This window comes from Cadophora gregata (genome assembly GCF_030347475.1).
Source record: "Cadophora gregata isolate MNR1 chromosome Unknown scaffold_8, whole genome shotgun sequence".
Lineage (NCBI taxonomy): Eukaryota > Fungi > Ascomycota > Leotiomycetes > Helotiales > Ploettnerulaceae > Cadophora > Cadophora gregata.
In genome coordinates this window covers 1,049,560-1,074,250 of record NW_026695931.1, presented here as the reverse complement: position 1 = coordinate 1,074,250, position 24,691 = coordinate 1,049,560, and the positions used below count along the sequence as shown (strand labels likewise).

At 49.5% G+C, this 24,691-nt stretch overlaps 9 protein-coding genes across 9 annotated transcripts; 5 read left to right on the top strand and 4 right to left on the bottom strand.

Annotated features, from left to right (window-relative positions):
- Positions 1–421: 421 nt before the first annotated feature.
- ONS95_013885 (uncharacterized protein) lies at positions 422–1,026 on the top strand (the record flags this gene model as incomplete). Its single annotated transcript, XM_058507534.1, has 3 exons — positions 422–445; positions 594–689; positions 898–1,026. The coding sequence occupies 3 exons, from the start codon at positions 422–424 to the stop codon at positions 1,024–1,026; spliced, it is 249 nt and encodes an 82-aa protein (XP_058356703.1).
- Positions 1,027–2,280: 1,254 nt separating this feature from the next.
- On the top strand, positions 2,281–4,033 carry ONS95_013884 (uncharacterized protein). Its single transcript, XM_058507533.1, has 5 exons — positions 2,281–2,718; positions 2,772–2,819; positions 2,871–3,335; positions 3,390–3,424; positions 3,546–4,033. Exons 1-5 carry the CDS (start codon positions 2,413–2,415, stop codon positions 3,988–3,990), a joined length of 1,299 nt encoding a protein of 432 aa, XP_058356702.1. The 5' UTR covers positions 2,281–2,412; the 3' UTR covers positions 3,991–4,033.
- A 156-nt stretch (positions 4,034–4,189) lies between these two features.
- Positions 4,190–6,285, bottom strand: ONS95_013883 (uncharacterized protein; the record flags this gene model as incomplete). The annotated part of the gene is made up of 5 exons (XM_058507532.1): positions 4,190–5,121; positions 5,186–5,434; positions 5,541–5,634; positions 5,694–5,964; positions 6,035–6,285. 5 exons carry the CDS (start codon positions 6,283–6,285, stop codon positions 4,190–4,192), a joined length of 1,797 nt encoding a protein of 598 aa, XP_058356701.1.
- Positions 6,286–7,459: 1,174 nt separating this feature from the next.
- On the top strand, positions 7,460–8,068 carry ONS95_013882 (uncharacterized protein; the record flags this gene model as incomplete). Its single annotated transcript, XM_058507531.1, has 1 exon — positions 7,460–8,068. One exon carries the CDS (start codon positions 7,460–7,462, stop codon positions 8,066–8,068), a length of 609 nt encoding a protein of 202 aa, XP_058356700.1.
- Positions 8,069–9,286: 1,218 nt separating this feature from the next.
- ONS95_013881 (uncharacterized protein) lies at positions 9,287–13,487 on the top strand (the record flags this gene model as incomplete). The annotated part of the gene is made up of 3 exons (XM_058507530.1): positions 9,287–9,352; positions 9,408–12,352; positions 12,470–13,487. 3 exons carry the CDS (start codon positions 9,287–9,289, stop codon positions 13,485–13,487), a joined length of 4,029 nt encoding a protein of 1,342 aa, XP_058356699.1.
- A 243-nt stretch (positions 13,488–13,730) lies between these two features.
- Positions 13,731–18,310, top strand: ONS95_013880 (uncharacterized protein). Its single transcript, XM_058507529.1, has 4 exons — positions 13,731–13,965; positions 14,020–14,940; positions 15,049–15,451; positions 15,498–18,310. The coding sequence occupies exons 2-4, from the start codon at positions 14,258–14,260 to the stop codon at positions 17,013–17,015; spliced, it is 2,604 nt and encodes an 867-aa protein (XP_058356698.1). The 5' UTR covers positions 13,731–13,965; positions 14,020–14,257; the 3' UTR covers positions 17,016–18,310.
- ONS95_013879 (uncharacterized protein) lies at positions 17,218–18,375 on the bottom strand (the record flags this gene model as incomplete). Its single annotated transcript, XM_058507528.1, has 1 exon — positions 17,218–18,375. One exon carries the CDS (start codon positions 18,373–18,375, stop codon positions 17,218–17,220), a length of 1,158 nt encoding a protein of 385 aa, XP_058356697.1.
- A 240-nt stretch (positions 18,376–18,615) lies between these two features.
- ONS95_013878 (uncharacterized protein) lies at positions 18,616–18,940 on the bottom strand (the record flags this gene model as incomplete). The annotated part of the gene is made up of 2 exons (XM_058507527.1): positions 18,616–18,695; positions 18,781–18,940. 2 exons carry the CDS (start codon positions 18,938–18,940, stop codon positions 18,616–18,618), a joined length of 240 nt encoding a protein of 79 aa, XP_058356696.1.
- A 933-nt stretch (positions 18,941–19,873) lies between these two features.
- ONS95_013877 (uncharacterized protein) lies at positions 19,874–23,144 on the bottom strand. The gene has a single exon (XM_058507526.1). It carries the CDS (start codon positions 22,676–22,678, stop codon positions 20,210–20,212), a length of 2,469 nt encoding a protein of 822 aa, XP_058356695.1. The 5' UTR covers positions 22,679–23,144; the 3' UTR covers positions 19,874–20,209.
- Between the last annotated feature and the right edge of the window lie 1,547 nt (positions 23,145–24,691).

Sequence of the window (24,691 nt, the reverse complement as noted above, 5' to 3'; positions counted from 1 at the left end):
AGATGTGTCGTCCAAGATCGCCCCTACAAAGAAGTGCAGCTGCGGTGTCTTGGTATCTGGTTTGTTCGGAGACATCAGTTTGGACGCAGCCATAGAAGCACTCGCTATCCGACATGGAGCTCTTGTAAGCTAATTAAAGATGATCCGGAAGTCTAAATTCATCTACCTTAACCTCAAATCATTAAGGTAGAATGCATACTTGAGTTGGACCCTCCTCCCATGAGGACCGGGAGGCCGAAGATTAGCCGATCACCTCACTAAGATAAGCTTAAATAGGACCCTGGCTCTGCCTCACCTGGTGAGAAATTCTCAATGCGCCGACCTCCTCGCCTTGCGAACCCCCGCCACCAAACAGATAACAAGGCAGAACTTGCGTGCAAGACACACCTCAACCCATCAATACAGCCAGACAACCACAAATATGCCTGTTTCCAAGAAGATGAAGGTGAGTTTCCCTGGTGTGACATGGAGTGAGGTGATACCAGCCCATTGTCTGGAGATAGGACAAGGCTGGGCAGAGAGTCTCGTGCAGTGGAAGTGGACGGCGAAAGTACCAGAGAAGAAAAGGCGCTGATTGGGTTCCATGAAAACAGATCCAGCGCGAGCACCGCAAGGCCGAGGCAGCAGGAACCCGCGCCCCCGTCAAGGCAAATGGTCTCCCAGTCAAGGCTCCCAAGCCAACAAGTCTGGTAACTACCTCCAGACAGACCTCCTGAAGCCTTGATCACCCTCAGGTCAACGATATCCCCACTCATCAGCCTCCGATCCAGATAGATGGACTCTCCAAGTCGGAAGCCGGGGCATACTCTCGGAGTGTAGAGACAGGGCGTGAGGAGTGAACGAAGGATTGAGAGTCGACGTACGAGAGAGCAGCAGACTGATCATGGTGCAAAATAGTGTGCCAACTGCCGCAAGGAAATCGTCAATACCAACCTCAAGCAACTCGAAGTCCACGCCGAGACGCACGACCAGAAGCTGTGGCCCAAGGAGAAGTGCTGGCCGGATATTTTCAAGGGAGATGCCTAGATCTTCATTGATCCAGCGAGCACTGGTGCTAGAGTTGATACCATTTGGGGCTGTGGGTGTCAGGATTGGGGACTGATATTAGCTGGTTAGAGATGGGTGACCTGGAATGCATGGGCACTTCTGCTCTGTTGATGAATTGGGGTGGGGGTCAAAGGCATAGCTTTGCGGTAATGAATATGATGCGATGAACTAATCACTGTTTCCAGGTTTCTGAGTGCGCCTGGTTACGTGTATGCGTTGTGAGAGAATGCCAAACAGCCAGGCTGGCGAGATGATGTCAAGAACCCCTCTCAAGCGCTTGAGGGACTTCCTCTAAGACTTTCCTAGTTCGTACTTGCTGTTTTGCTCTGCTCATAGCCTCGTATGCTATTGGGCCGATGTGGCATGCTATGCACAGGCCAGATACCAATTATGTCTGATTTAAAAGTCTTGTCTTGCTCCGCGATGAAATATTTTCTTTTTGGCTTTGAAAGTGGTGAAGCTGACATGCTTTTTTTGCGATTTGTTTTGCTCAGACATTATATAGAGTGTAATTACACTTCGCCAATTCACGCCAATTCACTCGTTCCTTGGATGGTAGTACCACACAGAATGTGAGCGGTTCTTCCGACAAATTATTGGACGGCGAGATCGAGAGTTTAGAGTCTAGGATATCGTAATCTACACCGAATCGAATCTGGTCAGTGTCGACGACGGGAAGCCAAAGAAGCAGCTGTTGGGACTTTCGAGTGCGTGAATGGCGAAGCAGTTCGCGTGATGAGACCGGTGGATGATTTCATCAAGTCTCGGACGACCATTGGGGGAGCATGAACTGAGCAAACAACCTTCTTTCTACAGGGGAAATAAATTACATTTCACTTATGAGACCGGAGCTTATTAGTAAGTAGTACCTGCCTCCCAGCCTGGTGGTCTCGCTGCTGCCCAAGAAGGGAGAACAATGGATGTCATTCGAAGAATTTTGGCCGTACTTGGCAAAGTCCCTGTTACGCCTCGAGGCCAAGCTTCTGGCCTTGACAGCGGAGAGCGATAGCGATCTCTCCAGGAAATCGCCAACTCACTACACTAAAGGTATCTGGTAATTGGTATCCGGAATATCCTGGTGCAGGCGAGTATGAACTTCATTTACCTCAGAACGTCGCAGAAACGTGCAGGTAGGCAAGACGTGTCATCTTGAGTGGGCTGCATCCCCCATTTGTGGGATTTTAGCCGGTGAAATTGCTCTCCAAAAACAAGCTCACCCACGCGAAGTGACGAAGTATCCGTACAAATTTCCCACAATTTACCATTCTTATCAACTCACTCGTCGGCCTCTTTTCTCTCTCTTCAATCATTCATTATGCTCGCCCTCGTGCAACGGGAACTGCCTGTTGTTGAGGATTGCGAAGTATGATACTTTCGCGGAAGAAAACTGTCAGAACAGCACTGGTTGTTTCAGCCGTGATTGTTCTTTACTATGCTTCAGTTCTGTTGAACCCGGCCTTTGGAATCTCAAGCTTTATGTCGTTGTTGGGCGCGAAGTATCCTTCGCAGGCACTATTTGAGAATCGTGCGTTAAATGAAGCGCAATGCAGAGCTACGTTTCCTGGCCTTACCAAGGAAATCGACGATGCCGTCGCGCGGGGTCCTTTTAAGCTTGTGAGGGAGCCACAGAACTATCAAGGTCTGGTCCAAGGGAGAATAAAAGATGGAAAGGTTCGGCATCACCCTAGTGGGAAGGTTAATCATGGGCTGATGCGTCCCGCCAGCTCTATATCATCTCTGCAGACAGTCGAGCCTCTCGACAGATGTTATACGCAAGTAGACTATCGCACAAGACATTATATCAGTACTAAACAATTCCACAGGAACGAGATGCCGTCTTACGTCAAATCCATCGTGCAATAACCACATCTCCAACGCCTCTGCCTGATACAATCTTCACCTACTCCATCATCGACAACCCCCGGCAAAACAGCTGGTCCTTCTCCCGCGATCCAAAAATGCTGGGAAACTATTGGATTATGCCACATTTCAGTTTTTGGTCTTGGCCCCTCCCTTTTATTGGCACTATGGACGAAGCCCTTTCCAGAATTGAGAATGTTGAGAAGGAAACGGCCTGGGAGCAGAAGATAGATAAGGTTGTGTGGAGGGGTACTGCTTGGTTCAACTCGATTGGCAATACGGCCTTGAGACCGCATTTACTTGCCGCCACGAAAGAAAAAGAGTGGGCGGATGTAGAAGGGTTAGAATGGGAGTCGAACTCGAAAGGAGCTAACAACTCCATCAAAATTGAGGACTTCTGCAAATACAAGTATATCGTCTATACGGAGGTTTGCAAACTGCTCTGATTTAGATGGATTGTGTACGTATTGACAAGCGTTTAGGGCATAACCTACTCTGGCCGACTCCCCTTCCACCAGTAGGTAACAGGAGAGCCCACTGATTCCCCTTGCGAGCGCCTTCTTTCTTTGTCATGACATGCCTTATAGTCTTCTACGAACACTTCAAGTGAGTAATTAATAACTCGCCTATTTTCCTAGAGCCTGCAAGTCGATCATCATCACCCCTCCACCTAGCTACCTGATGCATACTACGCACCTAATGCGACCTCTCTTCTCCTCAACCCTGCCCTTTTCCCCGTCCGCCAACTCGAAAGTTGGGGCAGGGCCCAACCCAAGATGGACGCATTCTTACCCGCCTTCGCAAGCCAACGTCGTTTTTGTTGACCCGGACTGGGCAGACTTAGAGCAGACAGTGATGTGGTTGAGGGCGCATCCTATTATTGCTGAGGGGATTGCGGAACGGCAGAGGGAGCTAGTAGCAGACAGAGGACTGCTCTCTGAAGCTTCAGAGGCCTGTTACTGGCGCTCACTGATCAGGGGATGGAGTAAAGTTGCGATACTTGAAGACATTGCCTGGAAAAGTGTCGAAGATGGGGTTAGGTGGGAGACATTTAGTCTGACTGCAAAGTCTGGATGGGAATAGTGTGAATCAAAACTTTAAGAGACACTCGGATGGTAACACAGACACGAATCACGTAGGAAGCTTGTACGACGTTCTGTATTGCATTCGATTTCTTCGTCCTATCCTTCTTCCCCATCCCGCCACTCCCATTATTCTCCCCCTATGTCGACCTCTCAACTATATTGCATCATATATCTTTCCAGCGAGTATGGAACCTCGCTCAAAACACGACACCTTTGGTCTGCGACATCTCCGAAACCTTGAGATTCTTCATCAAAAACATCCAAATAAATGACAAGCTCATGATGCCGGTACCAGTAGCCAGCATCCTAGTCTGTGCATACCCATATGCCTTTTGAATGCCCAAACGTTCTGCGCTTCCAACCGGATAGCTGAGCTGGACGGGCAAGCTGCCATAGATAGTCATCAAGTCGGGTAAGGCCGATTCGGGGAGATACTTGACCAGACCGCCCGCGAAGGTGTTCGTCCAAATTGCTCCGCTGATTGCACTTCCTATAGCAGCACCAAAACCGCCCGAGACGAACAGGATTGCTAGTGCGGCAGCAACGTGCTGGTGGTCGACTGCTGCGAGGACAGCGAGCTGCATGCAGAGAATAAAGACTGCTCCTCCCATCGAGATGAAAATCTCACACATGATCAAATAGCCGACTTTGCCATTGGGGCTGCGGAAGTGGATCATCAGGCCCAGAGCAAAGACATAGAGAGGAACGGCCCAGTAGAAGAGCCACCTGAAGCGACCAGTGCGGCGGATCAGGTAGCCGACGAAGAAAAGCAGGACTCCCGAGACGACTTGGAATGTACTGCCGATATATCCTGCTTCTGCTGGCCCTACATTTGTTACTACTTGAAGGAACGATGTGAAGTAGGTGGCCCAGCAATTATAGGACATCTGGTATGTCAGATCAATGAGACACGCAGCTACCACCGTCCTGTTCGTCAAAAATTTGTTATTAATGAACGGTGATGGCGCCAGGTAGGCTTGGTAGAAGCCGAAGAGTACCAGTGTGACAAAACCTGTTATGACCATGGCGATGATATAGGGGGTTTTCCAGCCTTGGGGTGCTGAGTAGGCAAGCGTGAATGGCAGCAAAAAGACGACAACACCTCCAGCAAGTAGAACAACTCCGGGAACTACAAAACAGTGTTAGCTCTGGGATGTTGAAGAAGAAACATCCCTACACCTCCCCGCACTTACTGTCAAATTCTATGAAGAAATACTTGATTTGTTGTGAGACGGTGCGACCACTCTTCTTCTCCTCCCACAAGCCTTCCTTCATGGCCTTGCGAAGGTTGAGCCTAAGGACCAGATAAAGCGGAGTTGTGACAACAGGTACAATGAGAGCGAAACATCCGAAACCCCAGCGCCAGCTCACATTCGCCAGAAAGCCCGCAGCAGCTTTGGAGCCTGCAAATGCCGTTATCATATAAGGAGAACTGGTGAATGCTTTGAAAGTAACAGAGGAGTTAGCCATTGCCAAATCTTGAACGTGGTGGGAAGTGCACAAGACAGGTCTCTAGAAGACCATGAATGCGGAAATAGCGGGCCCTACCAAAGGCAAGACCTCTGTTTCGGAGGTTCGTAGCATCTGCTGCCAAAACACAAACGATGTAGATGAGGCCAGAAAATCCAACAGAGTAGAAGAGCTAGAAGGATTCAATTAGTCGTAGAACTTGCATGGCTCAGAATCTGTGGTCAAACGTACCTGCGCAGCACAAAACGTCGCCAAGTTTTGTGACACGGCCATCAAGATAAGACCCAGTGTAGCACAAAAGACCATTACGAGGAAACCTTCGGCTCGACCCCAAACGTCGAGCATCTTTGCTACAGGAATATATGTTGCAGCGGACATCGAAGATGCAACTATGTCAATTGTCGTGGTAAGTGAGTGAGATTGGAATTCACTTGTGACATATGGGGCCAAGGTGTATAGAATCGACAGCCTCATTCCATTGGTCAAGAACAAGAGCCAAATGCTTAGAAGACTTCATGTTAGCAATATATTCTCTGAGTCTATGACAAGAGAGTAGGCTTAGGAGTACTAACAGGCATAAGAGACCAGCAAGTGACTTTTTGGTCCAAGCGAGCGTTACAGCCTCTATCTTCTGGACACCTGGTTGGGCATCCTCTGTTGGCAGTTCTTCTTTGGTCTGATAGTCGGCAAAATTGGCACCTGCTTTCTTGTCATCGGAAGCAATTTCTGGTGCTGGAGAAGTTTCAATATCGCCATTGACGTGCGCGACATCTGAAGTTGGCTCGACTTCACCAGTTGTCTGGCGACCTTGCAGCTTGTCCATAACTGCCATTTCTTTTCCAATGGATATTGTATATGCCAAAGGGCTGGGCGATCAGTTAATGATGGAGGAAGATGGTGATGGAATCTGAACTTTAAAGAGCAGAACAGGAGAACTTAACCTCTTCTGATCGGATGTATGCACAAATGCAGACTCCTGCATCGGCCGTCCTGGCAATGGACCTAGTGGTCCCATATTTGAGAGGAAGAGACTTGGCTGTTGGTAGCGGCCGCAGGAGCGGTAAAGAAAAAGGAAGTCCAGATCAGCAGCGCAGTTCTTGCCGTCCGTGTGATAAGATTAGATAAGATCTGAACCCAAAAGTAATCTCTAGCCAGTGGGGATCAATTGCGGAAAAAGCATAGTGGATGCTCGTAACTGCACAAGTCAACGAATAAATGGACCGCCAAGCATTGGCGGCAGCCACAAGACCTTGCTCGCCAAGACGTACTGTTTTGTTTCTGGCAATGAGTGACGAGGCCCTTGCTGAAGATATACTCCTGACAAATGAACCGCAGCGGAGAAGACTTCGTGGAAGAAGAAAACTTTACTGCCCTTATGAGCAGTGCAATCTTCTCCTCGTACTTTCTTTTGCTACGCGAGAAACCACTGACTCGAAATCAACAAAGAGAAATTTCATCATAGCAACCAGCTGGGAAATCTTCTTGTGGTTGTATGCTGGCGCGGCGCGGCAATTCAACGACTGAACTCCTCTTGCATTCTGAGCCCATGTACAGTCAATCCTGGAGGTTGTCCATTCCCCTACGCAAGCGCACCTCACCTCGTGGTAGTCAGAGCTAAACCTCGACACTCTGCAGACATGATAACCTTGTGTCGACCCTCGAATCCAAGCCAGCATGATGATGACAAGAGCCGAACTGCCGAGCCTCGTGCTGCGAGGCAGTCGGAGATCAAGGCTTGAAATGGACCTTGGCTTTCTGTCCCAGAGCCAAGTGTCCGACTTCTGTTGACTACCCCCATCGCCCAGACTGCTTGACATGAGGCTATTCACTGATCCTGACGTCCGCCAACTGATCGACAGCTTCTGCTCCAAGGCAAAGCTCCCACCCTCGTCCGATAGGCGAGTATACTGACGACTATATAAAGAGCAAGGTAAGTGCCAGACATGAGAAACTTATGTTGTTCCACATACACTACAGCATACGCAATACCTTTCAAGATGCCTTCCAAAACCTCCCCTGCTTCGATTCAACAATCTCTCCGGACAAAGCGCCTCGAGCTAGTTCCTCTCACACCACAAAACAAGGACGACCTCTTTCAGCTGGACTCCGATCCGGCCGTTATGAAGTACATCGGCTACGGAAAGCCACTGAGCGCCACTGATTCCGAGATAGGCCTCAATTGTATGCTCGGTCTGGCAGTTCATGGGCTGGGAACGTGGGCTGGCTACCACGGGAGCGAGTTTGTAGGCTGGTGGGTACTGGCAGCTGGCGAGACACCAGACCTGAGTTCGCCGCCACAAGTCGACACGAAGAACGTCGTCTTTGGCCTGAAGCTCTTGCCGAAGTTCTGGGGACGAGGATTTGCGAAGGAGGCAACGCGCGAGTTATTCCGACATGCATTCCAGGACTTGGGGGTGGAGCAGATTTCGGGCGACGCGATGGCGATCAACAAGGGTTCGCAGGCAGCAATGGCTTCGTGTGGGATGAAATATATTCGAACATTCCATAATGTATACCCGACTCCGCCGCCTGGTATTGAGGAGGGCGAAGTGGAGTATCGAATAGCTAGGAGTGATTGGCTAGAACAAGAAAGCGGATCAAAGTAGTTGGCAATAAATGATACCTTCGCCCGTGGGAAATCTTTTAGAGCGCGGGCTTCAGGTATTCGAAGTACAAGAGATTAGTGCAACCTTGACCAATAGAACGATATGTACTGATCGGTGAATTCCCACCTTTGCTTTTGTTGACGATCTTTACCAATTAGTCTCTTGGTCGCACGAAGCTGTTATCGTCACCACTTGCACAGCTCTGGATTTGCTTGACTGGCGCATCCCTCGAAAGCGCTATCCCATCCAACAGCGAAACGATGTCAAATGATACTAGCCCACGGGCCACTGCCATCATCCCACTCGCCAAGTGTGGCCAAGAGACGCCTTCCCGTTATGGCTTCCGTGTGCCGTCACTAGCCTTCTCCGGGGAGAGTTCGGCAGGACTGTCTGGAGACTCGTGCATGTGGACAATGCAGACTGAGCTGCCAGTCGGACGATCTAGAGCAATTCCTTTCTCCGGCTCTCACAGTGCTGGGAGTTGGAGCTTGCCCATACTGCAGAAGACAGATCATCGGGGAGTATTGACACGTCTGGACTGCATTTGTAAACTCGGCGATGATCGCAAAGTCTTGGGGATGAGACAGTGTAAACTTTTGGCCCAATTTCTAACTCCTGAGAAAGCCAAGGTCGGTTCCGGTATTCGAGAGCTACTGTATTTTGAATGGAGAGCCAAGGAAATTGTCTTCCCAGAACAAACTCTAGATCTGATTAGATAAAATTCTTCCTTGTCATTTCTGTCCGACACCGGGCATGGCGCCACTTACGGAGAGGGACGTCTTGGAAGCTGCAGATGTGTCAATCCCAAGACACTTGGCAGTAGACTCATCTTATACTTTTTCTTTCGGCCATGTTGATCGACAATCTGATTAGATAATGAAAGATTCTTCCCTGTTGGCTCTCCTCCCTGTACTGACCCGCCCCTGCTCCACCTTCTCCACTCGGAATGCTTTGGCAACAGCGGGTCGATTTTATCAGATCCTGAGATAAGCCGGTCCGTATGTACTATATCGTGGTTGGGAAATGGGCGCCGATCATGCCCTGGTTCTTTTTGTCGCGAATGTATGGCTGGCTTGCAAACCAAAAACTCATGCCGTCAAAACCCTCCAGATCCTTTATACTGTTCTCGCCCTGAGGTTGTAGGCAAAAAGTAAGTGATATAGCTGCTAGAGTAGAGAGGAAATCGTCAAAAGGCTTTCCAGCTGCAGAGAGTTGCAGATGTCTGAGAAAACGTCCAGCAGTCAGAGCATCAGTGCTTCGCCTAAGAAGTCTAGCAGACTATCAGTGAGTCGAAACAACTGTTGGAGCGAATGAGTTTTGATATTAATTGAATCTGCAGTCTTTCAAGAGATACTTTGCGTACTTCGAACTGCTCTTCGCAGCTCAGCCCTCATGGATAGATGTTGCACTCATTATCTGTGGCACTCTTGCCGCGGTCGGTGCTGGCATTCCCTTTCCTCTGATGGGTGTTCTCTTTGGCCAGCTCATCGACAACTTCAACAGTGCTACTTGTGCTGCTGACAGTGATAGCTCCGCAGCTGTCGACCCGTTTCAGTATCAGTCGACGATCAACGACAAAGTGATCCAGACGGCTTGGATTGGTGCCATCTCGCTCGTCCTCATCTACAGTCACTTGACATGTTGGAATATCATCAGCCAACGCCTGGCGCAACGATTGCGTACTCGATATGTTTCCGCTCTACTCCGCCAGCCCCCGGCGTTCTTTGACGCGCGTGGAGCTGCTGGCCAAGTTTCAAGTCGACTGAATGGGGACATCACCGCGGTCCAGGCAGGGACGTCAGAGAAGGTTGGAAATGTCCTCACAACACTTAGCTTTTTTGTAACAGTTTTCATTATTGCCTTCTCCCAGCAGCCTCGTCTCGCTGGCATTTTGGTGTGCATGCTTCCAGCTTTCCTTGTTTCAGGCATTCTGGGCGGCAAATATCTTGGGAAATATGTGGTACACCAGATCAGAGAGACCTCTGCGGCATCATCCATTGCATCTGAGGCGTTGTCCCATATTGCTGTGGTTCAGACTTTCGGAGCTGCCACTCGGCTGGAAGCGAAGTTCGCATCTCACATGGCCAAGGCAAAGAAATTTGCAACCACCAAAGCATCGATCGCTGCTCTCCAGACGGGGCTGCTTTACTTTATCGCCTATTCGGGAAATGCACTGGCGTTTTGGCAGGGAAGCATTCGGATCGCAGAGTCGGTAGCCAAGCAGGATGGCAGTGCAAGTGTGGGACAGATATTCTCTATTGTTTATTTGCTTGTCGACGCGTGTGTAATGCTGGGAGGAATCGCACCGACGCTCCCGTTTCTCGGCGCCGCCATCAGCGCATATGAGAGACTCCAAGAGGATATATCGACGCCCTCCGCCATCGATGGCACCTCCAATGAAGGACTGGTTCTCCCTTCAAGCACTGCTAAGTCGATTGCCTTCCGCAATGTATCATTCGAATTTCCTTCCCGGGCCGGACACCCAGCTTTGCAACAGGTGCAACTGGACTTCCCTGCAGGGACGTATACTGCGATTGTGGGATTGTCAGGAAGTGGGAAGTCTACGATAGCAGCTCTCATGGCTCGTCTGCATGATCCGACCGAAGGGCACGTCGAGATGGACGGCTACGACCTACGAAATCTCAACGTTCGGTCAGTCCGAAGCTTCATTAGTTTCGTCCAGCAAGAACCGTCTCTTCTCGACCGCAGTGTCTTGGAGAATATTGCTCTTGGCCTCGTCAACTCGTCCAAGCCTGCCCATGAACATCTCAAGCCATTCCTGAACAGCCCGACGCTCGCTAGCCTCGTAGACAAAAGTAAAGGCAGGGACGCGTTTTCTGCCATGTCGTCTCTGGGACCGGAGCTAGCAGAGATCGCAGAGCTAGTTCGTCACGCTGCTGAGCAGGCCGATGCAGCAACCTTCATCGAGCGCCTGGAGTCAGGATATGGCACATCAGCTGGCCCTAGTGGTTCGCGCTTGAGTGGAGGTCAAAGACAGAGGATCGCACTTGCTCGAGCCTTGATCCGCGACCCGGAAATTCTTGTGCTCGATGAAGCAACAGCTTCTCTGGATTCGGTCAGCGAAAAAAAGATTCAGATCTCAGTAGAGCGTGCGGCGGCTGAGCGACGTACTGTTATTTCTATTGCTCACCGACTCTCGACGATTCGTAATGCCAACAACATCATCGTGATGCAGGCTGGCCGTGTCATTGAGCAGGGAACGTACGCTGAGCTCATGGCCCAGGAGCAAAGTGAATTTGCTCGAATGGCCAAATTGCAAACTCTAGGAGCTGCCAGCCAGCCTGGTGGAGGGTCTATCTCGGGTGACTCAATTGATGCGTCAACCCTCCGAGGGGACCAAAGCCTTGAGACCACACAGGATGAAGGACCCGGCAAGCAGCAAACCGATGAGAAGACTCCCGTTGCTGACCAGAAGACACAGAAGGAAGAGGCTAAGGACTCTGAGCTAGATGTCGTCAAGCCCTTCAGATCCGTCTTGCGAGGCGTCGCTTCCCTCATCCGACCATCGCTTGGATGGTTCACGATCGCAATGGTTGCAGCCGTTTTCGTCGGAGCCACGTTCACTGGTGCTGGTGTCATCTTCGGCTTCACAGTCCGCGCCCTGAACCCATGTGAGAGCACCATCGAGAAGATCCGGTCCATGGGTCGTCTGTTTGCTGGTCTGTACTTCATGTTGGCGGGTGTGGAATTAGTCGCGAACTTCCTCGCCTGGTTTGGGTTTGGTACCATTGCCGAAAGACTACTCTACAACCTCCGCGTCCTCTCGTTTCGGTCGCTTCTTGAGCAAACTCTGAACTGGCACCAGTCGGATGGCAGAGACCCAACTAGCTTGCTTGGTGTCATCACAAAAGACAGCGTGGCAGTAGGTGCATTCTCGGGATCAACCTTTGGAACAATCTTTGCCGTTTGCATGAATGTGTTGATCTCCATCGTCGTATCGCATATCTTTGCGTGGAAGATTGCCTTGGTATGTCTCACCACCGTCCCGATACTTTTGGGCGCTGGATTTATGCAACTCCGGATGCTTGCCCGCTACGAAGAGCGCCATCGTAAAGCGTTTTCCACAGCAACATCGCTTGCTACCGAGGCCATTCAGTCGATAAAAACAGTCGCAGTACTCTCTCTGGAACAAGAATACATGGAATCATTTATTCGCCTGCTACTTCCTCCAGAGAAGCAGGTGGTGCGCGCCTCGGTGGTGACCAATGTCTTCCTTGCCATTTCCTACTCGGCGGGCATCTTTGTAAACGCTTTAGCTTACTGGTACGTCCTAGGCAAGCCTGTTCCCCTCCCTTCTTTACTGTCTCGGCAGTATGCAGTTTTCTGCGGGATGTGACAAAATCTACTGATTGGCAAATACTGATTCCTTGTTGCAAATAGGTGGGGTTCGCAACTCATCATGAAAGGACAGTACACACAAACAGACTTCCTCATTATCCTAGTAGCGATGTTGACAAGCGCGCAACTTTGGAGCAGCATGTTCTCGCTGGCCCCCGAATTCTCTCGCGCACGACTTGCATTATCTCGGGTCATGACGGTTGTCAATTTGGGATCTAGTACCCATACCGGGGATGCGCATGATCCGGCAAAGACCAGCGATGACTTGGAAGCGGATATAAAGACAAGTAATTGCGCAGTCAACCCATCCCGCGGCGGCTCCAGCGTTGCTTTCAAGAACGTTTCGTTTGCGTACCCAAATCGCCCTGACGTCACAATCCTGGACAGCGTAACGTTCACACTGCCCCCGAACAAGTTTTGTGGACTCGTGGGACCCTCAGGAGCCGGGAAGTCGACGATTATGAATCTCGTACAGAGACTGTACTCCTCAACTGAGGGTCAGGTTTTCATCGACGGACGGGATATCTCTCATCTACCGCTTGCCTTCCGTGAAACCATGGCCATAGTCCCCCAGGATCCTGCTCTGTTCGACGGCACTGTCCGTTTCAACGTGGCGCTGGGAGCTCCACCAGGACATGAAGCTACTGATGCTGAGATTGAAGAGGCATGCCGCCTTGCCAATATTCACGACGTGATCGCTGCACTTCCTGATGGCTACGATACTGAATGTGGAGCTTCCGCGTCGTCACGGTTCTCAGGAGGACAACGACAGCGCCTTGCTATCGCACGCGCTCTTGTACGTCGCCCTCGTTTGCTTCTCCTTGACGAGAGCACTAGCGCTCTGGATGCAGCTAGCGAGGAGGCTCTTCAACGCGGACTAGAAGAAGCGGCCCGGGGGACGACGGTTCTAGCCATCACGCATCGCCTTCATACTGTACAGAGAGCGGATGTAATCTTCGTTGTTGAGGGTGGTCAGATTGTTGATAGCGGAAATCATGCAGAGTTGATGGAGAGGAGGGAGAGCTACCGCCTCAACGCGATGCAACAGCTTTTAGCCTAGTGGGGTTTCGTCTAGGCGAGATTAGCGTTAATTTATTGGATTTACTATGGTATCTTTCGAATTGATATTCTTTGATTTCATAGCGTCACTTCTGATAAATTCCTCTTGTTGCTTAAGCAAATCAACTTTTCCAAGATAATAAATACTTAGGTATATTGCCAGGTACGTTTAGGTAGGTACTCCACTTTTCCAAAGTCAAACGAGAAAATATGACCTCGAGGTCTATAACTTTAACTTTCTGGTCTAGCTAGTAACTTTGAGTGTTTATGAAATATTCGACATTTGTTGTTTACAGATAAGGACAGAATGGCAGTAGAAGCTTCAGGCTGGCCAGGAACTAATTCCACGTGACTTGCTTCAAGGAGATAAGTGCTTAGGTAAGATACCTGCCTCTGCTGCAGGGTCGAACCTCTCACCGAATATCACACGACAGCCTACCTAAGTACCAAACTCCTCACTCTCCTGGCTCCTGATGATTGTAAGCAAGTTTACTCAGCAAACTTGGAACACTGCTCATTATGAGATTTGCTAGCCAGGCATAGCCGCAATCGACTTTTTCTTCAGAAAATAGGTGTTGAACTGCATGCAAACTCCACCTGCTGTTGAGGGTTCTGCTACTTCAAACACATAACCTGAACCTTGGCTCAAATTGTTTACACAACTAAGGTAATCAAATCGGCCTCTAAAACCTCGTTCTTGAATCCATCAAATCATCTGGGGACTTGGAGCCATATTCGTCCCTCTCCCAAGCAATACCCGAAGCTGCCGAAATGGAGGACCTGAACAAAGCCATAAATTTAACCCCTATAATCGACCATCACGCCCATCCTCTTCTCATTCCCCCAGCACTGTCCAAATATCCTCTTCTGGCTATCACCACAGAAGCCCATGGCGATGCTATGAGGACAACAACTTCGACGCTGTCACATATTCGAGCTGTAAAACAGCTTTCAGAGGTCCTGGGGTGCCCACCAACATGGGATGCTGTGCAAAAGGCCATCGACATTGAGAACGCGAAGCCGCATCATGCGTGGCAAAAAAGATGCTTAGCTGGAATCGAAACCATTCTCGTCGACGACGGACTAGATGGGAAGGACGAAGTGTATGACTATGCGTGGCATGATAAACTCACACGTAGTGAGTGCAAGAAAATTGTGAGAATCGAGAAGGTTGCGGAAGAAATTATAAATGAACTGTTCAGAAACCCCGACCTCGCTCCTGAGGATGTATTTGGCGGCTTACGCGAAGCATTCGAAATGGTCATCAAGGATGCTCTTGCCGATTCTGAGGTGGTTGGGTTCAAATCGGTGATATGCTATCGAACTGGACTTGCTATCCCAGCACACATGTCTGTCGCCGACATCGAAGATACTTTCGTGGATCACATCACTCAGCTGAGAGAAGATGGTGCCACTCACTTTACGAGAATCGATAATTTGCCACTAAATTTCTAGTACGTGGTCTCCAAAAGTTTTTCTCAATCACAAGTGTGAACCTTTGCTACGAGAGATGATGGTAGATTTATTCAATACTTCGACACTGACTATGATGCTGTCCATAGCCTTGTCAATAAAACCGCACAACTCATAGCCAAGTCTCCTGGCCCCTACAAGAAGCCATTCCAGTTCCATACCGGACTCGGCGACAACGACATTACGCTGACAACATCATCTCCGTCTCACCTCCAGGAGTTCATCCGAAAGTTCCCTACTGTGCCAATTGTCCTCCTACATGCCAGCTACCCATGGACGAAAGAAGCTGGGTATCTCGCCAGCGTGTATGATAATGTGTACGCCGATATTGGTGAAGTATTCCCTTTTTTGAGCAAGGAAGGCCAAGAGAATGCTGTTCGAGAGATACTCGAACTCTGTCCGACCGAGAAGATCATGTGGAGTACTGATGGCCACTGGTTTCCCGAGACTTACCTACTTGCAATCATTCAAGTTCGGGAAGCCTTGCAAGTGGTAAGTTTTCAGTTTTGAATATGGGAACAAGAACTGACGTTCTCAGGTGTTCTCGGACTATGTTCGTGATAATGTCCTCACTGTTCCTCAAGCTATTAGAGCAGTGCAAGATATTCTGTTCACTACGTCAAACGACCTCTACGGCCTAGGACTCAGACTCGCACCCCGCGAAGTTCCGACTTCGATATCCACCACATCCACGACCACACTGCCAGTCAGAACCCTGCAACCTCCCAGCTCCGAACTCGACTCCCTCGTCTCGTTTCTGGAAGTCAATCCGTCAATCAAGTTTCTTCGCTTACAATGGCTCGACTATACATCTATCCTACGCCTCAGGGTCATACCTGTGAAACGTGCACTGGCTATGCTCAAGTCCAACACACACCTGCAAATAGGTATTACCACAGCCGCGCTAGGTCTCCTTCAAAACGACACCCTCATCTCAGGAGTAATGCCGACCGGTGAACACAAATTGCAAGCCATTATGCCCACGCTCAAGACCGGTCCTTCTGTCGGCTATGCCTCGATTCAAGGAGAATTCATCCAGAAGGACGGATCACACGTTACATTGTGCCCACGGTCCTTGCTCAGACGCACACTTGAGACCTCTAAAGCCTTTGATCTCGAATTTCTGATTGGTTTCGAGATCGAGGTCGTGTTCATGTCGCGATCTCATGGAGACGGTACACTCTCGACCCTCTACAACTCCGCGGGTCATTCCTGGAGCTCCAGCCGCGCAATGCACGACAAAAAAATTGCGGATGTTCTGGAGGAAATTTATGAGAGTCTCGGAGAATCCGCCATCTTCGTTGAGCAATTCCACCCCGAATCGTGCTACGGCCAGTACGAATTCATCCTTCCCGCTTTGCCGGCAATGGAAGCAGCCGATACACTCATCCACGCTCGGGAGATAATCAGCACTGTCGCGGCAAATCATGGACTGCGAGCAACGCTGTACCCGAAGCCATTTCCTCATATGGCCGGCACCGCCTCGCACATGCATATCTCGATTTCCTCAGCCGGTGGAAATGGAAAGGAAGTCTACGAGCCATTCTACGCAGGCGTCTTGAAGCATCTTCCTGCCATTATAGCATTCACGTATAGCAACCCCGCCAGTTACAGTCGCATGGCTGACGGGTGTTGGGCCGGCGGCACCTGGGTAGCGTGGGGGACCCAGAACCGTGAAACTGCTCTCCGTAAAGTCGACGACAGCCATTTCGAGATCAAAGTTCTTGACGGACTTGCGAACATCTACTTCGCGATGGCGGCTATCATTATAGCTGGCACAAATGGCGTGAAAAGAAGGGAGAAGTTAATGTTGAGTGACTGCCTAGAGGATCCAGCAAGCCTGACGGACGAGGAGAGGGAGGGGCATGGTATTAGGACGAGCTTGCCGAAAGATTTACCCACTGCCCTTGGAACACTTGAGAGCGATGAGGAACTGATTGATTTGCTGGGCAAGGATTTCGTCGACCGATATGTGGCTTCTAAGCGGAGTGAGCTGGGAATGTTTAGCGGGATGGAAGAGGCGGAGTTAAAGTTATGGACTATCGAGCGGTACTGAGAGCACAGAAGAGGGCATAATTTCACGTAGAACAAGGTTTCGTATATTTGTTTGGGAGCTTGGCGTTCGGTTAGCTGTACTGTAGCGTGCTTCGCTTATTCTCCTCTACGAGTGATGAGAACCTCGAAATCATTGCCTCGTCTGACTCCTCGTCGAAACCCGACCAGATTGGTCCACGCTTCCAAATGATATCCAACATTCCCTATCGAGCTTTCAGTGTATCGAAACCATCCCACGTCCTCAATGCCTCCCTCGCAGTCCGTTCATACAAATCCACACCCCCAATGTAAACAAGCTGCTCTCTAACTTTCCCCGGGATGTTCGCCCCCATATACCAACTATTCGCCAGCGGGTATAGTGTCTTCTCGTTCATATTCTGAATATCCTGCCTCCACTTCTTCGCCGCCTCCCACCTCGGCGTCACAGCCACCACACCGTCCTCTCTCATCTTGCTTATCGCCTCCGCGATCCAGTCAACCTGAATCTCAATGATCGGAGGGCCGTTAGACAACGCTGTCGGTGCTTGCGGACTATAAACCATAAAAACATTTGGCATATCCGGGATCATAAGACCAAGGTACGTGTACACGCCATCCTTCCACTTCTGCTGCAACTCCACACCCCTCGCATCCCTGATTTTCAGATCCATCAAACTACCCGTCATGCTATCATAACCCGTCGCCAGGATAACGATATCGTGTTCCCTCTTCACACCATCATTCTTCACTATCCCGCTCTCATCGAACCTCTCCACACCAGCCTGATTTAGATCCAGCAGCGTGACATTTTCCCGATCAATTGCTTCGTAGTAATCCTGCTCCAGACTCGGCCGTTTCGTCCCGATCCACTGCTTCTGCTGCACGGGAGCAAGGATATCCGCTTTCTTCTTGTCCGAGATCCTCTCCCTCGTTTTACGAACCCAGAATGCATACATCAGCATATTTGCTTCTTTGTCCATCAAGAACTCGCGATAATTGCTAATGAGGAAGGAGAAACCCCCTCGTCCCCAGAGCTCCTCCCAGTAAGCCTCTCGCTGCTCTTGACTTGCGTCCCAGAAAGAAGTCGCAGGTGAGTTGTAAGGGAAACCAGACCGGTGCTGTTTTGCGACGTTGAAGAGCGATTCATAGAATTGCTTCGTGTTCTCTTGCTCTTGAGCTGATAGGGGTCGTTGATGCATGGGCAATGCGATATTGGGCGTGCGTACGTACACGCTGAGATCGCAATCTGTCTTGGCGAGCTCTTGGACGATCTGAACGCCGGTAGCTCCATTGCCTATGACTGCAACCCTTTTCCCCTTCGTAGCGAGCCCCGAGCCAGGGAAGACGGCAGAATGGACAAGCGTTCCCTTGTACGTCTCCATGTCCTTGAAATCAGGGTAGTGTTTCTTATAACTGCTACCCGTGGCTAGGACGAGGTACTTCGACTTGGCTACTCGCCCATCTCGTGTGCGAGATATCCAATGTCCATCTTCGTATGTAATGCCCTCGACAATGGTGTTAAAAATCGCATCTTTCTTGAGACCAAGCACTCTATCGCAGTGCGCGAAATATCTGCGCAGTTCTTCGTGTCCAGGGAAACGCTCGCTCCAATTCCACGTCTTTCATATTGCGGGAATGGATAGTTGGTAGAATGGTGCTTCCGAATCGACGCGGGCCCCGAAGTATCTGTTCCAATGCCACACTACAAAGACATCAGCACCATTTTCTCATGTACAACCTTCCTTATACTTGAAAAATACTGGAGGGGAGTCAAGACATGTACACACCTCCTCCAAAGTCTGATCCAGCTTCAATAAGCTTGACACTCAATCCCAATTGACGAAACCTATAAATCGAGTAGACACCACCAAATCCACCACCGACTATCAAAACGTCAGTCTCGATATCAACGCGTCCGTGGCCGTTCACTCCGCTTGTCGCTGCCATGTTCTAATTCCAGTATGAAAGTTCGTAGAGTAGGAGAGTCGAAAGAACTGAAAAGTGTTACGGGTAGTGCTTGATTGATATTGAAGAAACAAGATGGCCTCCAATACTAATTCCATGACTTAACTGCGGGGTAGGTATGGTACTCTCCAAAGATCCAGTGGGATTTTCATTATCCTACGCCGCCTGGTAGCTATCTCAGACCAACAGACTAGACTTGCCTATCATGATCTTCATATTGCCATTGCATGGCAATACAACACTAGATCGAATCAGAGAACTAAGACGACTTGCATACCGGAATATCGCTGGCGGAGCTGGGTCCGGAATCACACGACCAGAACATTTGGTGTGTGTGTAGAGTAACACAGCAGAGTCATAGTTGGGAGACCAGATGATCTAGCCTATGATGCTTCGTCTTTCACACCATCACCAGAGATTCATAAACCAATCATACTAGCCATACCCATGACGCAACACCTCCTCGACCAGAGGAGTCCAAGTATCCGATAGCCACCCCTTCACTGCAACAACCGTGCCGGTGCCGCGGGGCTTCCACTCCCCCGCACTCGCTAAGAACAAGGGGTTACTGCAAATATCACTACCTAGGTAGCGAGAGCTTGTGTAGTAGAGCTGGACATCACTTGATTGGCTAGGTCATAAATCTTAGTGGACGGAAGTCCTGGGCATTGAGGTTGTACATTCAGCACTGTGTACTGCGGTCCTCGTGCTTGAATTGCAGTACTAGCTACCAGAAGTGGGCTACCATCCTAAGCCCGCCGAGCAAGCATGGGGCTCTTGGTATACGGTTCCTGAATAGCAGTGGCGACACAAAATAATACAACAAAATGAGGGCGGAAAGAAGTAGATATCTCAGAACTACTGAGTGAGCGATTGTAAGACGGGAATAGGTAAGGAAAACATAATCTCGAGAGCGAGGTAGCCTGAGCAATAGAACTTCATTGTCTGTCTTTTCTACAATGGGTACAAAAAGCATATCCGCGAATTCCGGAACCGAACCGTGTCTCATGCTTCATCCCATGCCATGCCTAACGCCAATACAGGATGCCAAAATCACTATCTCTTCTCGTGTCTATATAATTCTCGGCAACAGAAAAACATAAATAAACTCCCGCTTGCTCCCAATCCATATCCCTCACCCTCCCTATGCAGCTATTCGATAAATTACAACGATTGTATCTGACAAAGGAAAACATGATGTGAGCGTGTGCATGTACGTTATATTGTGCACCGTGTGGTTGAATGCCGATTCTACTGCGGGACATTCGGCTGGTCTTGTTTTTGTGCTGGGTGGAAAAGCCTCTTGTATCTCAGTTCCGGGCTGCTCGGCTGACCTATAGTCTTAGTCTCAGGGGCCTTCTTCGTCATAGCCAAGGGAGAGATTGCAAGATTCGCTCGGGATGATAGTGGCGATGTTGCGAGTACGTGGTCCGTCTTAGCAGTGATAGGTTGACTGGACGAGAAGAAATCTAGAGCGTCAGAGGCGCTGCGATTTTGTGTAGCAAAGTAGAGACCTAGACTTGGCGTGGCCTCGTCTGTGATATCTGGCTCTGGACTGCTATCATCTGTGTGCGAGTCAATGTCCGCATCTGAAGATGGCGGAGAATGGGAAGTCTCTCCCGCCGAGGAGATATCCGGGAAAGGAATGCTGAGCTCTAATTTCTTGTTTACAGGTTGTGATAGACCAGGCGTGGGTATCGGCGATCCATGAGCTGTGCGAGGAGTAGCAGTTGCGAGAGGCGGCAGGTACCGTCTCGTGACATTCCAGTGGGTGCTTGACGTCCGTAATGGAGGTCTTGACATGCCCTTCTTGTTCCTGTTTATCTCATCTTCCGGGTCGTCATTTGCTGGTACCAAAGCCTGGACACTGCCGCCACTATCTCGTCTCTTTCGGCCGAACCTTTTCACCGGGCTGCTGAAACTTCCAGTTGTCATTCTTCTCAAGTCGACCTGACTGGGACTGAATACGACCCTTGCTCTGAGCCTCTGTACTGCAGCATCGAGTTCCAATTCAACGGCACAATGGTTTCGTATTCTGCTGAGCTTTGGCCAGGTCGCCCTTTCACCACACAGACAAGCCTGGACCATGAAATCTGCCGTCGGGTTCTTCAGCATCCTGGGAAAGTCCTTGTACTCAATTTCTGGCAGGATCGTGATATCTCCAGAATACTTCTGGCTTAACACAGATCGGGCCTTGGTGACCAAGTTGGGGAATATGCCCAGCTCGGCAAGGACCTGCATTCGATGCAGAGCTTCATCCTTTGCCAAGTTTGTCAATGTGTAAACCAAGCCAGGTCCGGAACTACCCTCGGAATTGGCGTTCTTGGTAATTGAGATTTCGTCCTTGACAAGGAATGGCACCACGTGAGGGTTGACCTGAGATACAATGAAATGATTGACATTGAACATCTCGGCCAGACGTGTCATAGGGAGGTCGTTATCAACACTCCCATCGATCCATTTCTGTGGTGTAGGGTTCCAAGGACTATTCTCGCCTGTAATAGGATTCTTGACCAGTAGCTGAGCTGCCGAGAAAAGCACAGGTACAGAGCAAGACGCTGCAACAGCCGACCAGATCATGACGTTGGGGGAGGTGATATAGTTGAGAAGCCGTGGGAGTTCGTAGACAGAAGCTGACGAAACACAGATATTGAGAATCCTCCGGGTGCGGTTGTATGCTTCCTGGAAAGTCATGTCGCCCAGCAATTCCTGCATCACTCTTGTCAAGTGTTTGATATCAATCCAAGCCCCTTGCGTCAGCAGCCTTCTCACTCGCTCCAATATCCCATCTTCGTTTCCGTTCTCCTCGAACACTGCCAGATCTCCATGAGGGAAGGCCTTTAGTACGTCCGGAATCTCCTCGTCGATTCGAGTACAGAGGACGGCACACACAATACTGCCTGCAGAAGCCCCAGAAATGATCCGTGGCAAGAGCTTGGCTTCAAACAGTGCTTTCAGAACCCCTACATGGTTCATACCAAATGTGGCGCCGCCACTTAGTAGCAGAGCACTTCTTCCAAACGCCTGCCTAGCATAAACCACCTGTTCAAGAATGTCCTTCGTCTCCAGGCCATCGGGTAGACTGATCTTGCTCTTATCCACCAGAGAGCGAATTGTGTCAAGCGTGGAATCGATATACCGTTCGATGAGATCCTTCGTGCCAATATGCGAATGCTTGTAGAGTCTGATATTCCCCATGCCACCCAAATCTCTCGCCAGCGCCGTTCGCACCAGATGAAGCATGACCTTTACGTCGCAACTAATCCTTGCCTCGTCCAACTCCTTCAATCGAGTCTCAATTAATTCTGCGTCGAATTCGGGTGACGCAGCATCTGCCTTCCAGGCTTCATTGTCGTCGAGGATATCTAACTCCTTGGCGGCCGCCTGCCACTGATCCATAGTTTCCGCATTCTTCATCCGCAGAGCCAGAATCTGCCTTCTCTCGTCCTTCTTCGCCTTGGCCAGTCTCTGCTCTTCCGTCAAGCCGTCTCGAAGTCCCAGAACCGTATTGTTGACCAGATCCACACCACCCTTCAATACTCTCGCCGCAGGACCCAGGATCCCCCACCTGGCGCCGGAGAGACTCCTGCGTCTCGGAAGTCCGGAATCTTCATTGCATAGATATCCCCTCACGGGAACAGAGGTCGGAAGTTGTTTCTGAGGAGGTGCATTATTGTAGCAGAGCGGAGTGGTCTTCTGAAGGTATTCTAGCAACACCATCTCTCGTCTGTCTGGCGCGCCATGAAGCGTGCTCGTCCTGGGGATGATCGGTCCAAGGAACTGAAGGAAGTCTGTTTGCGACACGAGAGAAGACAATTCGGGACGGTCGGCACTGTTTAAATGAGCGTCGGGGGTTGTAGTGTAATGTAGTGTAGTGTACGTTATTATGGTTGTTCAGCAGCAGCCACGCCATCAAAATACACCAAAGAAATAGTACCGAAATAGCGGTGATGGGGGATGTGATGCACTCGTACCTCCGGCAGTGGTGTGGTGCAGCGCAGCGCGGAAATTGGTCCGGGGTTGTGTCACGAGCTGAATTTGGGCTGGAACAGGGGCAGGCGTCATCGAATGAAAGGCCGGGGATATGCCATCTTGAGTCAAGGGGAAAGACAAGACAGCAGCTGACGAGCAAGAGCATTTATTGCATAACATACGAAGGTAGGTAGGTAGGTAGGTAGGTAGGTAGTACCACCATACCCAACAGTGCTGCACAACGAGTAGCAACTCGAATCGATTGATGACTGACCGATTGACTGACCGGCTGAGTGTGGTGTGGGATGTGATGTGAACGAAAACACTATCGCGCCGCTGTCGCAGCTTACTTATACCTACTGTACACTGTACATACAGCTCGCCTCTTGTTGCCTTTCCCTACCTACCTACATGAAGCCACCCACCCACCACCTAGAGCTGCAGCATGCCAGGCGAAGCTCCTCATAGCCTCAAGCCAATAACAACATGGCCAAGGTACTCTACCTACCCGACCTACCTTACTGTGTGCCCCCACAGAGAACATGTACATCCCGTGGATTATTCCTTCCTGCGAAACTGTAATCGAAAGCGAACACGAAAATGCGGGATCCCCAGCTCATGCTCGGTGAGAATGCAGAGGAGTCTCTTCTCCTCAGCTGATGATGACGTGGAGAGATACCATGGGAGGTAAATACATTAGGTTATTCTCTAAGAACCAGTGACCTAGGTAGATGTGCTGACTGCTGAGTAGTTCGGCTGCAGCGCTTGCGATCAACCCCACAGAGAAGGATATCATGAACTCCTGTTACTGGCTCGAGAGACACAAGTAAGAACTTTGTTCGAGAAGTTTTTGGCTTGCATCTAGACAGCGGACCGTGCCAATCCGCCCTTCTTGACTTTCTACCAGGCCAACATCCTCTCTAGCCAAGACGACTATCACAAGCTTCAATGCTCAGATTCACGAGTAAAATGGTGCTGAGAAGAAGTGAGAAAAATATGGATGTTCGGCTTATCTCATAAATTAGACCCTCCTTTAGTAGTAATTCGTGCTACGCCTTACATATCTAGCCTTTAGTGTCTCGGTAAGCAAGTTAGTGTAAATTAGAGTAAATTAAAGTAAATAGGCCAATCAGATACTAGGGATAAGGCGAGCCTACGAATTCTCACTAGAGGGTCTAAGGGAAAATAATAGTATTTTAGTGGTTTACACTATACTTTTAGTAAGGAATAGCTAATATCGAACTACTTACTACAACATAGTACTTCTACCTCTTAACTACAACTAATTGCAATTATTAAAAGTACATTTAAAAGCTCTTTTTAACCTCTATTAATTATACTAGGCTTTATTTATTATATTTAGCTTAAATCGCGTAATATTTTAACTTAAACACGATACCCACTTATAGCGCTTCTAATATAAGTAGCCCCTCCTTACTACTATCTTTACCCTTATTACATGAAAGATAACCGCCACTTATAAAGCTTTATATCTCCAGCAAGCTTTTGAACCTCTTATTAAGTCTATTTAATATCTTTAGCGAGCTTTCAAACCTTTTATTAATTCCTCTACCTTATATCTCTAGCGAGCTTTTAAACCTCTTATTAAGTCTATTTAATATCTCTAGTAAGCTTTCTTTCTTACTATTAACCTTACCTTACTTATTTTACTACAATTCTAATAATAGCTCTAATAAAGACTCTACTAATAGCTTTAATAAAGGTTCTAGTAGCGAATCTAATAGCAACTCTTAGGGAGAC